This window comes from Trachypithecus francoisi, unplaced genomic scaffold (assembly GCF_009764315.1).
Source record: "Trachypithecus francoisi isolate TF-2019V2 unplaced genomic scaffold, Tfra_2.0 Lachesis_group13, whole genome shotgun sequence".
NCBI lineage: Eukaryota > Metazoa > Chordata > Mammalia > Primates > Cercopithecidae > Trachypithecus > Trachypithecus francoisi.
Window position 1 is genome coordinate 120,496,235 of NW_022681458.1, and position 15,192 is coordinate 120,511,426.

General features: G+C 36.3%; 1 protein-coding gene and 1 non-coding gene across 5 annotated transcripts in view; both read left to right on the plus strand.

Moving 5' to 3' along the window:
- The window catches only part of PTPN4 (protein tyrosine phosphatase non-receptor type 4), a 229,750-nt gene that overhangs the window by 148,653 nt on the left and 65,905 nt on the right, over window positions 1-15,192 (plus strand). For all 4 annotated transcript variants that reach the window (XM_033231767.1, XM_033231770.1, XM_033231768.1 and 1 more), the window contains one exon: window positions 12,351-12,414. In XM_033231767.1, the coding sequence (XP_033087658.1) occupies window positions 12,351-12,414 (64 nt within the window). The remainder of the gene's footprint in view (window positions 1-12,350; window positions 12,415-15,192) is intronic.
- Window positions 14,496-14,602, plus strand: LOC117095545. Its single transcript, XR_004442073.1, has one exon. It is a non-coding gene; the product is annotated as a small nucleolar RNA U13 (small nucleolar RNA).

The window sequence follows — 15,192 nt, forward strand, 5'->3', positions numbered from 1 at the left end:
CCGTGAGACTAGCATAGGGAGCTGCCTGAAGTCCACACCATGGCATTGTTTCAGAGAGGGAGTTTGCACTCCCTCTCCACACCCCCTAAAACCCAGGCAGTTGCAACACAGTGCCATTTTGAGAGCTCAGCCCCCATCAGAATACATCCTGCAGTGAGGCCCAGTAGCTCCTGCATTTCCACATCTCTCAGACCCCACTGACAACCCTCCGTGTCCACACAGAGGGCTGCAAAGTTGCAATACTAACTGCACCCAGGATGCAGCTTAGGTCCTCAAAACTGTATCTCTTACATTGTCATTCACCCTGGGAAATGGGCAGTGTGATGTGCCAGGGAGGCTGTACCCGTTGTAAAGGGAGATGAAGCATGTGCTTACCACAGCCTCAGAGTTGCCTGCACGGGAACATTACCATTGACAGCAACTCATCGTCCAGCAGCAGGACCACTGTACAGCTGCACGTGCCTTCAGGGAGGCTAAGGACTGGTCTACCTGAGCACACCTTCCAGGGACATGGACATTTACATGCCCTGTCCACCGTCACCAGTGACAACATCAAGGGCCTGAACACAGGACCATCTCAGCTGCTGGCATCTGTTTATGTCATTCAGGAACCTAGAGATTGACCTACCCCACTTACAACTGTGAGGGCCCGCACACAACATCCAAGGGCCTGACAATAGAAGTGCCTCGCCCTCAGCCACCATCTCCAGGCACTCTTGGGGTCTAGGCATTGGCTGGCCATACCTGCAGCTACTGACACACACACACACCTTTCAGGGGCTCAATAATGGACCTCCCTTGCCTGCCACTGGCACCTGTGGGCACTTCCCAGGGGCCCAGGGACTGGCCCCTCCACCCTGCCTCTACCACTGCTGTCCCCCACATGCACAGCTCAGGACCCCAAGGGGTAGCCCACTGATACTACTGGTGCCATGCATACCACCTGGAGACCCAAGAACTGGCATGCCCAGCCTGCCATCACCACAGCTGGTGCCCCTGAACCAGCCTACCTGGCATTTCCATGCCCAGTACAGCTTCACCACAACCTCTACACCCTAAGCCACTGAGGAACTCACAGACACCTCTGACACTGATTAGAGCCAAATAAATAATGTGAAGACTATGCTACTTCACCCACTCAGAACCAAAGCCAGAGCACCCTATCCAATCCAGCCAACACTATAGGTACATCAGAAGAAAAAGTTTGTTCCTATTACAGCCAATTCATAAAATTGGAAGAAGCACCTGTTACACCAGATGTGCAGATACCAACATAAGGACAGAAGAAATAATGAAATGCCTGAAAAATAAAATAATGATATTTTTAAAATGCAATGAGATATAAGACAGCTTGACAATACAGAGATATCAAGAAAACAATTCATAATCTGAGTGAGAAATTCAGCTGGAAGATATTTAAAAAAAAAAAAAGCCAACAGATCTTGGAACTGAGTTCAGTGAATGAAGTAAAAAATACAGTAGAAAGCATCAACAATAGACTAGATTAAGTGGTAAAAATAATTTTGAACTTGAAGACAGGTCTTTGGAAACAACCTAGTAATTTTTTTCAAAGGATAAAAAAGCCTGAATGACAAATGGAACACTGTAAAGCAGCCAAATATTTGAATTTTGAAAATTTCAGAAGAGTTGGGCAAAGGCATAAAAAATACCTATTTAGGAAAATACTAGCTGAAAGCTTCCCAACTCTTGCAAGAAGTAGAGACATTAAGATACCAGAAGCTCAGAGAACCCCACAGACATTCAACCCAAAAAGGTCTCCTCCAAGGCACTTTGTAGTCAAATTGTTAAAAATCAAAGACAGAAGTCAAAAAATAGCAAGAGGAAAGGATCAAGTCACACATAATGGAATCCCCATCAGACCAATGGCAGATTCCTAATCAAAAACCTTACAGGCCAGGAGGGAATATGGTGATATATTCAAAGTGCAGCTAAACCAATAAAAATGCTGACTGAGGATACATCACGCAAGCAAATCTATCCTTCAAAAATGAAGTAGAAATGAAGTCTCAGATAGGCATAAACCGAGAGAATGCATTGCCACTAGATGGATCCTATAAGAAACGCTTAAGGGAGCCCTACATCTGGAAGTGAAAGGATACTATATACTATAATGAAAATGCACAAAAGTACAAAATTCCCTGGCAGAGCAGATAAGATACATCTAAAGTAGATGAGAAAAAGAAAGGAGTCAAAGGTTATTACTACAAAAAAAAAAAAAAAAACCAGGCACACCAAATAATCCAGGGAAACAATAAGAGTGGATGAAAGGAATAAAGGATATACAAAACAATCAGAAAATAATTAGCAAAAGAATAAGAATAAATCTTTACATATCACTTAACAACATTGAATGTGTATGGTTTAAATTCCAATTAAAACAGACACTGGCTGAATGGATGTAAAAAATCAAGACCCAATTCTGTGCTACCTACAAGAAACTCAACTTCACTTATAAAAAGGCACAATAGACTAAATGTAAAGGGAAGGAAAAATCCCATGTAAATGGAAACTAAAAGCATACAGAAGCAGTTATTTCAGACAAAATATACTTTGTAAAAAACCATAAAAAGAGACAAAGAAGGTCAATATCAAATGATAAAGGGATCAATTCAGCAAAAGGATATAACAGTTGAAAATATGTACCTAACACTGGAGCACCCAGATACATGAAGTAAATATTGTTAAAGATAGAGAAACAGACTCCAGTACAATAGCAGTTGGGGACTTCAGCACACTAGATTCACCACTGGACAGATCATCTAGACAGAAAATAAACATTGGACTTAACCTACACTGTAGACCAAAGGAACCTAGTAAACATTTAAAGAACATTTTATCCAACAGCTGCAGAATATGTATTCTTCACCCCAGCACGTGGAATACTCTTCAGGAAAGACCATATGTTAGGCCACAAAACAAGTCTCAAAAAATTTTTAAATAGTAATTATATCCAGTATCTTCTCAGACCACAATGGAATAAAACTAGAAATCAATAACAAGGAACCTTGGAAACTGTACAAATACATGGAAATTAAACAACACTCTCCTGAAAGACCATTGGGTCAATTAAGAAATTAAGACAGAAATTAAAAAATGTATTGAAACAAAAACAGTAACGTAACATACTAGAACCTATGAGATACAGCAATAGCATTGCTAAGAGGGCTGTTTATAGCAATAAATGCTTACATCAAAAAAGTAGAAAGAGCTCAAATAAGCAGTTTAACGATACATCTCAAGGAACTAGAAAAGCCAGAATAAACCAAGCCCCAAATTTAGTAGAAGAAAAAACAATAAAGATCAGAGCAGAACTAAATCAAGTAGAGACTGTAAAAATAATACAAAGGAACAACAAATTGAAGCTTCTGTTTTTTGAAGTGATAAAAATCAACTAACAACAAAAAAAGAAAAAATTATCCAGGTGTGGTGGCACATGCCTGTAGTCCTAGGTACTCAGGCGACTGAGGCAGGAGGATCACTTGTGCTCAGAAGTTCATCCTGGGCGACAGTGTGAGACCTGCCTGAAAAAAAAAAGAAAAGACAGAAAAAACTACTGGCCAGTATTCCTAATGAACATAGATGCAAAATTCCTCAACAGAATACTAGCAAAGCAAATTCAATGATATGCGAAAAAGATACACTTTTCACGTATCTCCATGTGATCAAGCGGAGTTTATTTCCAGGATGCAAGGATAGTTTAACATACAAATATCAGTAAATGAAATACTTTACATCAACAGATTGAAAACCAAAAACCATACAGTCATCTCAGTAGACACACAAAAAGCATTTGATAAAATTCAACATCCCTTCATGATAAAAAAAAAATTCAACAAATTAGATATAGGCGAAACATATCTTGACACAATCAAGGCCATAAATGACAGTTCCACAACTAACATCATACAGAACAGGTCAAAGCTGAAAACTTTTCTTCTAAGAACTAAAAGAAGACAAGGACGCCCGTGCTGACCACTCTTACTCAACATAGTACTAGAAGTCCTAGCCAGAGCAGTCAAAAGAGAATGAAATAAAGGCCATCCATATGGGAAAACAGGAAGTCAAATTGTTCTTCTTTGCAGAAAACCTGGTCATAAAGAAAAGCCTAAAGACTCCACTAAAAGTCTCTTAGAACTATTAAATGAATTCAGTTAAGTTGCAGTGAACATAATTAATGTACAAAAATCAGTTAGGTTTCTATACACCAATAATAGCTGGAAAAGAAATCAATAACGCAATCTCATTTACAATACCTACCAAATGTTATACTTAGGAATAAACTTAACCAAGGAGGTGAAATATCTCTACAACAAAAACTACAAAACACTGACGGAAAAAAATTGAAGAGAACAGAAAAAAAAGTAGAAAAACATCTCAGACTCATGAATTAGAAAAATTAATATTGTGAAAATGACCACACTACCCAAAGCATTCTACAGATTCAATGCAATGTCTGTCAAAATACCAATGACATTCTTCACAGGCATAGAAAAGGCAATTCTAAAATTCATATGGGTGGGGAGCCAGATGGCTCACACCTGTAATCCTAGCGCTTTTGGAGGCCAAGGCAGGAGGATTGCTTGAGGCCAGGCGTTTAATACCAGCCTACACAACACAGCAAGACCTGTCTCTATAAAAAATATTTTTTAAAAATTAGCTGGGCATACTGGCATGTATTTGTAGTCCTACCTACTCTGGAAGCTGAGGTGGGAGGCTCACTTGAGCCCAGCTCTTTAAGGTTGCAGTGCTATGATCATACCACTGCACTTCAGCCTGGATGGCAGAGTGAGACCTTGTTTCTATTAAGAAAAAAAAAACATATGGAACCCTAAAAGATCCTGAATAGCGAAAACAATACTGAGTCAAGAGAATAAAGACGGAAGACATCAAATTACCCTGTGAAGCTGCAGTATTCACAACTGCATGGTACTGGTATTAAAATAGACACATACACCCAACAGAACAGAACAGAGAACACAGAAATAAATCCATGTATTTACAGCCAACTGAATTTTGACAACAGCACCTAGAACATATAGTAGGGAACAGACACCCTGTACCATAAATGGTACTGAGAAAACTGGATATCTGTTGCGGAAGAATGGAACCAGACCGTTATCTCACTATATACAAAAATCATCTCCAAATGGATTAGAGAGTTACATGTAAGACCTGAAACTATAAAACTGCTAAATGAACATAGAGGAAATGCTTCAGAATATTGATCTAGGCAAACATTTTATGGGTAGGTGTACAGGCAACAAAAACAGAAATAATCGAATGGGACTATCAAACTAAAAAGCTTTTACACAGCAAAGGAAACAATTGACAGAGTATAGAGACAACCTATAGAATTGGAGAAAATATTTGCGAATTGTACATCCAACAAGGGGCTGGTATCCAGAATAACAAGGAACCCAACAGCAAAAGCCAGCCTAATAATTCATTTTTTTAAATAAACATTTCTCAGAAACAAAGACATGCAAATGGTCAAATTGAAGGTTTGTGGCATCCCTGCATCAAACAACTCTGTTGGTGCCGTTTTTCCACCAGCATGTGCTCACATTTTGTCTTTGTGTCATATTTTGGTATTTCTCACAATAATTCAAAGTTTTTTTATTATATATGTTATGGTGTTAGTGATCTTTGATCTTAGTATTGTAATTGTTTTGGCATGCCACAAACCACATCTACATAAGACAGCAAACTTAAGTGATAGATACTGTATTAATATTGGTTCTTTCTGCCCCACTGACTGGCTGTTCCTATCTCTCTTCCTCTCCTTGGAACTCCCTGTTCACTGAGACACAACAATATAGAAATTAGACCAATTAATAACCCTTCAGTGGTCTGTAAGTGATCAAGTGCAAGGAGGAGTTGCACTTTTGTCACTTTCAATCAAAAATTAGAAATGATTAAGTTTAGTGAGGAAGACATGTCAAAAACCAAGACAGACCAACAACTAGGCCTCTTGCACCAATTAGCCAAATTGTGAATGCAAAGGAAAAGTTCTTGAAGGAATTGAAAGTACTACTCCATTGAACATCCAAATGATAAAAAAGTGAAACATCCTTATTGTTGATATGAAGAATATTTTAGTGGTGTGGATACATGAAACCAGCCACAACATTCCCTTAAGCTTAATCCGGAGCAAGGCTCTAATTTTCTTTAATTATGTGAAGACTGAGAAGAGAGGTGAGAAAGCTGCAGAAGAACAATTTGAAGCTAGTGCAGATTGGTTCATGAAGCTTAAGGAAAGAAGCCATCTTCATACATAAAAGTTCAAAGTGAAGCAGCAAGTTATACAGAATATCTAGCTATCTAGCTAAGTGACGAATGGCTACACTAAGCAACAGGTTTTCAATGGAGATGAAACAGCCTTCTTTTGGAAGACGATGCCATCTAGAACTATCATAGATGAAGTTAATACCTGGCTTCAATGTTTCAAAGGACTGACTGAGTCTCTTGTTACAGAATAAAGTTGAAGCCAGTACTCATTTACCATTCTGTAAATGCTAGGTCCTAAATCTACCCTACTTGTGTTCTAGAAATGGAACGTCAAAGCCTGGATGACCACACATCTGTTTACAGCATAGCTTACTGAATATTTTAAGCCCATTGTTAAGTCCTACTGCTTAGAAAAAGATTCCTTTCTGAATATTACTGCCCATTGACAATCAATGCATCTTGCCACCCATGAGCTCTGTTAGAGGTGGCAAGGAGGTTCATGTTTGCTGCCACAATATGAATTCTGTAGCTGATGGATCAAGGAGTAGTTCTGACTTTCAAGTCTTTTTTAAGAAACATATTTTGTAAGACTGTAGTGGCCATTGAGGATGATTTCTCTGATGGATCTGGGAAAAGTAGGTTGAAAACCTTTTGGAAAGGATTTACCATTCTAGATGCCATTGAGAACAGTCACGATTCATAGTAGAAGGTCTAAGTAGCAACGTTAACCGGAATTTGGAAGAAATTGATTCCAACCCTCATAGATGACTTTGAGGGGCTTAAGACTTCAGTGGAGGAAGTAACTACAGGTGGGGTGGAAATAGCTAGAGAACTATTATTAGAAGTGGAGTCCGAAGATGAGGTAGGGGATGAATTGCTGCAATCTCATGATAAAACTTGAATAGATGAGGATTTGCTTCTTATGGATGAGCAAAGAAAGTGATTTTTTGAGATGGAATATACTATTGGTGAAGATGCTGTGAGCATTGTTTAAATGACAAAGGATATAGACTATTTCATGATAAAGCAGCAGCTGGGTCAAGAGGATTGACTGTTTTGAAAGTTCTATTGTAGGTGAATGCTATCAAATAGCATTTGGCAATGTAGTCTGCCAAGACCCTCCACTAACAAAAAGATTACAACTCCTGAGGGCTCAGATGATGATTAGAATTTTTTACGAATTACTCTGATTTTTTATTATACCAATAGTTTTCACTATAGTATATTGCACTCTTAATAGACTACAGTATAGTGTAAACATAGCTTCTGTATCCACTGAAAAACTAAAAAATTGTGTGACTCACTTTATCGCAGTATTCGCTTTATTGTGGTAGTCTGGAACTAAGCCCTAAGTATATCTAAAGTTTGGCTGTACCAATATCCAGAATGAAAGGGGATATCATTACAGACCCTACATACATTAAAAACATAATAAAATAATATTGTGAGCAGATTTGAATATTTGAATATTGATATGGTTTGGCTCTGTGTCCTGCCTCCCCACCCCACTGCCACTAATCTCACCTTGAATTGTAATCTCCATAATCCCCATGTGTCAAGGGTGGGATCAGGTGGAGGTAATTGAGTCATGGGGGCAATTTCCCCCTTTGTGTTCTCCTGATAATGAGTGAGTCTCATGAGATCTGATGGTTTTAAAAGCATCTGGCATTTCCCCTGCTTGCACTTCTCCTTCCTGCTGCCTTATGAATAAAGTACCTTGCTTGCCCTTTGCCTTGTGCTATGAGTGTAAATTTCCTGAGGCCTCCCCAGCCATGCTGAACTGTGAGTCAATTAAACCTCTTTCCCCAATAGATTACCCAGTCTCAGGCATGTCTTTATTAGCAGTGTGAGAATGGACTAATACAAATATCATTAATAAATTTCACACTGTAGATTAAATTTGCAAATTCCTTGAAAGACAAACTAAACAATGATCTGAGAAGAAAAGACACTTGAATCAATCTGTATCTATTAAAGAAGTTGAAATTGTAATTAGAAACCTTTTGAACATTTGAACTCCAGGCACCTTATTGTGGATTCTGTCGAACATTTAAAGTAGAAGTAAGGCCAATTCTACATAAGCTCTTTTAGACAATAAAGAAGGAACATGTTTTATGTGATTATTACCTTGATGTTAAAACCAGGCTAAGACCTTACAAGGAAAGAAAACTGCAGTTACTCATGAACATAGATGCAAAAATACCTAATAAAAGTTTAGCAAATTCTATTGAGTAATAATATATAAAAATGACAATTCATCATGTTCAAATGGGGGTTATTTTGAGGATGTAAGATTGCTTTAACATCTGAAAGTCAATCAGTATAATTAACCGTATTATAATAACATAGAAAAAACATTTGAGCATTTCAATAGATGCAGAAAAAGAATTTGACAAAATTGACTATGATGAAAAAATAAAGACATAGCTAACTATAAATCAGAGGCACTTTCCATTTTGATTAAGGGCATCTACAAAAAATCTGCTAATATTGTACAGAATGGTGACAGTCTTAATGCTTTTTATGTAAGATCAGGAAAATATGTGCTTCGTGTCACTACTTCTGTTCAGCTTTGTACACCAGGTCCTTACCAGTATTTTAGAAAAGAAAAAGGGAAAAAGAATAAAAGGCAAACAAATGGGGAAGAAAAAAGTATAATGGCTTTTCTTGTAGATAAGAATATGCATATAGCGATTGGCTGAAAATAAAGAGATAAAAAGGTGTACCATGCAAGTAGTAAGCATTAAGGAGACTAGAATGAGTGTATTATTATAATATATACAGTGGTCTAACCAGTCTAGAAAACTGTTCTGTAGTTTCTTAAAAAGTTAGAAATATATCTACCATATGACCTAGCTGTTTCACTCCTACCTAGTATTTGACCAACCGAAATTAAAGCAAATGTTCGTACAAAGACTTGCACACATGTTCAAAGTGACTTTATTTGTAATAGCCAAAAACTAGAAACAACTTAAATATTCGTCATGAAGTGATGGCTATTTCCATCCATGTTGTGGTATATCCATAGAATGGAATGCTCCTCGGCAAAGTGGAGAAAATATTTAGTGAAAAACACACTGCAGATGAATCTCTAAATAATAAGCAGAGTGACAGAAGACAGATGAAAAATACATAATCTATGCTTCGATTTATATAAATTCTAGAAAATTCATTCTGTAGGGACAAAAGGTTGGTCAGTGGTTATGTAGGCGGGATGGGTTGCTGTGTTGGAGTTCTAGAGGAGGATTACAGTGTGGCAGAAGGAATCTTTTGGAAATGATAGATATGTTCACTATCTTGACTGTGATGATGGTTTGATAAGTACATACATATGTCACACTTACCAAAGTATATACTTTAAATATGTTCATTTTGCATGTCAGTTATACATAATAAAATGCTTAAAAGGGAAAATGAAAAGATGCATTGGTGGTATAATGGTGAACCTAGCTGCCTTCCAAAACCATGTGAAAGTTAATCAGTAAAACAGTATAAAATAGTTATATGATATAAAATAGTTATATGATCTACTGGAATTGGCATTCCAGTAGAAACAAAACTTTGGACAAGTAGCAAAAAAAATTACAGTAGAGATAAATCCAAGTATGTTAGTTATTATCAAAACTGTAAATATGTTGGATATTCATATTGAAAACATCGAACTGAATTTTTAAATAACTTTATTGATATAATCTACATACCATAAATTTGCCTATTAAAGTATACAGTTTAGTGGTTTGTGGTATAGCTTCAGGGACAGCATCACCATAATCTAATTTTGAATCATTTATATTACCCCTAAAAGATAACCTTGTAATTATTAGGAGTCATTCCCTGTTCCTTTCTCTGCTTTTTATTTGCCAGAAGTTTTAGACAATCACTAATCACTATCATAATATTGAATAAGATCATGTGCTATGTGGTCTTTTGTGATTGATTTTTTTCATTCATTTTTGAGGTTCATCCACATTGTAGTATGTATCCATTTTGCTTTCCCCTTTATTGCTGAATAATTTTCCATTTTATAGTTATACCACATTTATATCACCAGTTTTTTCCGCTTTGGTGCTAGTAAGAATTATGTTGCTCTGAACATTTGTACAAGTTTTTGTGTGGGCATATGTTTTCATTTTTCTTGAGTGTATGTATCTAGGAGTGGAATACTTGGGTTTGCTAAACTATTTTCAAACATGGCTGCATCATTTTACGTTTTCACCAGCATTGCATGTGGGTTTAATTTCTCCAAATTCTCACCAGCACTTGTTATCTGTATTTTTTATTATAACCATTCTAGTGGGTATAAAGTAGTATCTCATTGTAGTTTTTATTTGCATTCCCCTGCTGGCTAATGATAATGAGTGTCTTTTCAAGTATGTATTATTGTTTCATATATTTTGGATTATTCAAACTGAATTTTTAAAAATCAGTCTGAGCCAGATGCAGTGGCATATACCTGTAGTCCCAGCTACTCAGGAGGCTGAGGCAGGAGGATCACTTGAGCCTAGGAGTTTGAGGCCAGGCTGGGCAACATAGCGAAACTGGGTCTGTAATAGGATACATTTTAAGATGACAAAGACAAACCTTAAACGGAAATGTAAAGTCAGTGTAAAAACTCTGATGTCATGTGAAAAATGCGTAGTATGTCTAATGATTTATTAACTACTGGAAGGGATTGTTCCAGTTAAAAAAAAAATCAATCTTTATACTGTTTACAAGAGACATACCTAAAATGTTATACAAAATGACAGAAACATTGAAAAAGATAAACCAGGCATATAGTAGCCGAAAGAAAACGGTTATAGCTATATTACTGCTATATAAAATAGATACTGTTTGAAAGATTTTTAATTTGTACATTGGTAAATTTCTGAAAAAAACTTTGTAGAAAATACAAGTCACACAAAATACATCTGTAAGAAAATAAAAGTTATATAAAATATACATTGTACCACAGAGAGCATTTAGTGAAAAGATTTTTATTCATTGATTGATACCTTCCTGGGAATTTTTGAAATTAAGGTGATTTGAAACGACCTAGGTTTCCTTTCTCTTGATCATTTAGAAATGAACAGTGTTTTTTGTTGTCTGACTTCTGAAATATCAGTATGTCTTCATAGGATTTCTTGAATTGAGGCACCTGGCTTTTTTTTCCATAAATACAGTAAATATTTACTCTTTTTTTTTTTTTTTTCTTCTGGAAATAATGCCCTCTCTTTATGACAAAATATTTTTCCCATGTTGTTATATCCCTGTCAAGTGAAAGCTCGGTATCCAAAAGTAAAATACAAAATTTTCAAATCAGAAGCCTAAACAAATCTCTTCTTCCCTACTCTGGACATGCATGCTTGAAGTTGACTCATGCATTTGCCTCTTCAAGTGATTAAAGTGTGAGAAGTTTATTCTTTGAGAATGCTGAGGGCTTCTTGGATAGATAGGGCCATAAGCCATGAAGATTCAGACTTAGAATTATCATTGAAATATTTACTTAGAAGATTGAGACAGGATCCTGAAGGACATTTTGCTCAGTAAGATCAAATCTCTTTAGTCTTATTACCTTTATGTCTTAAAGTTTAAAAACAGTGTGTTTACTGTGTTACTTATTATATGGTTTGAATGAGGTAAAATGACTTGGCTTATACTGATTGTACTAATAAGGCTTTGGGAACTCTTACGGCATTATGTGGGTTGCGTTTCAGAAGAAAGGTGGTGTAGAAAGGTAAATTTTTTTAATTTAATGCTTTTTAAAATTAAAAGTGTTTTTAGGGTTGTTGCGTAAAATAATTAAATCTTACATTTTTCCAAGGCTTGCTTATAACTTTGGAGAGAGTAAACAACTAAATTAGTGATATTTTTTGAAATTTTAATTTGTGACATCTGTTTTTAAGTGTTTCTGTAGATACAAAATTTTCCTCAGTTGAACACAAATACTAATTATTTTTTCCATGAAGCACCAAAAACTTTCAATTCTTTATGTACTATGTATATGTATATATGATAAAATGTTTAGGTATTACTAAATATACATGTAAAATATTTTTTGTAATTTGTTAATATTTTTATCATTATGCAATACTTTGAATAATTTATTCTCTTTTGTCCAGGTTGAAGATTGTAAAAATTTCTTTTAAGTGCAAACAGTTTTTTATTCAACTTAGAAAAGAATTGGTGAGTACTGATTTAATAATTATTGATGTAAATGAAGCCTTTTAAGAAATACCCATTCATGACAGAACTTTCCTATTAGTACAAGTGAAAGTGCAATTAATACTATGGATAACTGCCTGCTGAGGTAATGAATTCACTTGTTATAACAAAATGTACTTGTTTTTCCAATGTGTATGTGGTTCTCATTTAAAGTTCTTCTAGATATTCCTCTTGCTGTTTCTTGAGCTTAGAAACTGATGTCTCACACATGATGTTCATTGAAAACCTTGGGGTCCCTGTATGGAGGGCAGCAAATGAGCATTTCATATATCCCTTTTCCCCTAATAAATCTATAATACTTCCTTTCGTATATAAGTTCATTTCATTTTAGGGGAGCTGAGTGTTACAAGTTCATGAACTTATAACACATTGCCTCCCTTTGTTGGAGTGGTAATGGCTTTATATATTAAAAATAACAAATTGAGTTGTCATGGAAAGTACGGTGTTGGAAATAATTTCATCTTGTAAATGATTTTATCTGTTTCATTAAATCAAACTAACCTTATCCTTTGATTTACATTATTTCTTAGAAATCTGAGAAATCTTGGCAAATTATGCAGATTTCAAGATGATTGTATGTGTATGTGTGTAAAATGTATTTGAAACCTTAAAAATGTCTTTGGGGCTGTCCACAGTGGCTCAATCCTGTAATCCCAGCACTTTGAGAGGCTGAGGTGGGAGGATCACTTGAGACCAGAAGTTCCAGACCAGTCTTGGCAACATAGTGAGACACTGTCTCTACAAAAAAAAAAAAAATGGAAAACAAAAATTAGCCAGGTGTGATGATGTGTGCCTCTAGTCCCAGCTACTCAGGAGGCTGAGGTGGGAGGATCTCTGGAGCCCAGGAATTCAAGGCTGCAATGAGCTATCATCACACCACTGTACTCCAGTCTGGATAACATAGGAAGCCCCTATCTCCAAAAACACAAAAACAAAAAAAAGCTTTTGGCTACAGTGGTGGCTTCTACCTGTTATCTCAGCTACTTGGAAGGCTGAGGTGGGAGGATAGGTTGAGCCCAGGAGTTCAAGGCTGCAATGAGCTATGGTTGTGCCACTGTACTGCAGCATGGGCAACAGAGCAGGACGCTACTGCCTCTTGAAAAATAAAGAAAGTCTTTGAATCAGCTCTGTTGTGTTGATCTACTAAGTGATTAAAAACTGTGGTTTATCATTTATGTTCATAAAATATAGAGGGATTTTTTTCAAGAGAATTTTTATTGAAATAAAATATAATACCGAAAATGTGCATATTTTAAGTATACAACTTGATGAAGTGAACATATCCATATCAGCACCTCCAAGATATGTAGGATATGTACCTCCTTCTAATATGTAGAACTTTACCAGCACCCCAGATGCTTGAAATGTTGCTGCTGGAGCTGATGCCCACTTCCAGTCATTAAGCCTCCTGGAAGGTAAACATTACTCTCATTTGTATGACCATGGATTAATTTGCTTATATTTGAACTTTAAAAAATGAAATTATACAGTTGTTGTCTTTACTGTCTGCCTTCTTTCCCTTAACATTTTTTGTGAGATTCATGCATGTTGTTGCATATAACATTAGTTTGTTTCACTTACGTATGGTATTCCTCTAAATGACTATGCCATAAATTATTAATTCATTCTGCTGTTAATGGACAGCTTTGCCATTTCCAGGTTGGGGATATTATGACTCATGCTGCTAATGGAAATTCTTTTACATGTTTTAAAATTTAGCTGATTAAAATATAATACTGTTATCTGGAAACCAGAGGGCAAATATTTTACTTTAAGTAATCATAGATGGCACTGTAGAAGTCAACTTTTCTAATATAACTTCTAATAATATCCCATCATAATACTATTGTTATTAATAATAGCTGTAATATCCAGGCTTTGTTGAGAACTTACTATGTGCCTGGTAAAAGACCGGTCATTTTCATATCACTGAATCCTCACACTCATTTTCTGAAGTAGTGTACCAGTTAAAAGTGTGTTTACCAATAAGTGATAACAGCAACAATATCTAACTGACAATTGATTAAAGACAGTATACAGGGATCCTTTTGTAGTTCATAAGCATGATGATTAGATTTTCATGCTATTGGGTAAGATATGCCTTCCTCAGACTTTGTTACAGCATAGGCACCTTACAACCTGTCTGATAGGAGAAAAGAAAGTAAAGATGGTATACAGGCCAGGCACGGTGGCTCACACCTGTAATCCCAGCACTGTGGGAGGCTAAGGTGGGTGGATTGCTTGAGGCCAGGAGTTCAAGACCAGCCTGGCTGATATGGCGAAACCCCATCTCTACTAAAATACAAAAAAATAGTTGGATGTGGTGGCACACACCTGTATTTGCCATTGCTTGGGAGGCTAAGGCACAAGAATCTCTTGAACCAGGAGGTGAAGGTTGCAGTGAGCCTATATCGCGCCACTGCACTCCAGCCTGGACAACAGAGCAAGACTCCATCTCAAAAAAAAAAAAAAGACAGTATACAGGCATACTCTGCAGAAGATGACCTTGTTAATGTCGTCTTTCTAAAACATCTCTTTGTTTTTAAATACCCAAACTTCATACAGTATACTTATCTCTCAGTACAACTTTTTTTGTGTGTTGTTTAGAAATTGGGCTGGAAAAATTTTTGTTACATTTCAAATGTAATGATAGAATATGGAAATTACTTACAGACTTTTGAAAAGTATACCAAGTGTCAAAATGTGTGAATATGTACGCATCTTAGATGCTGATAGTGA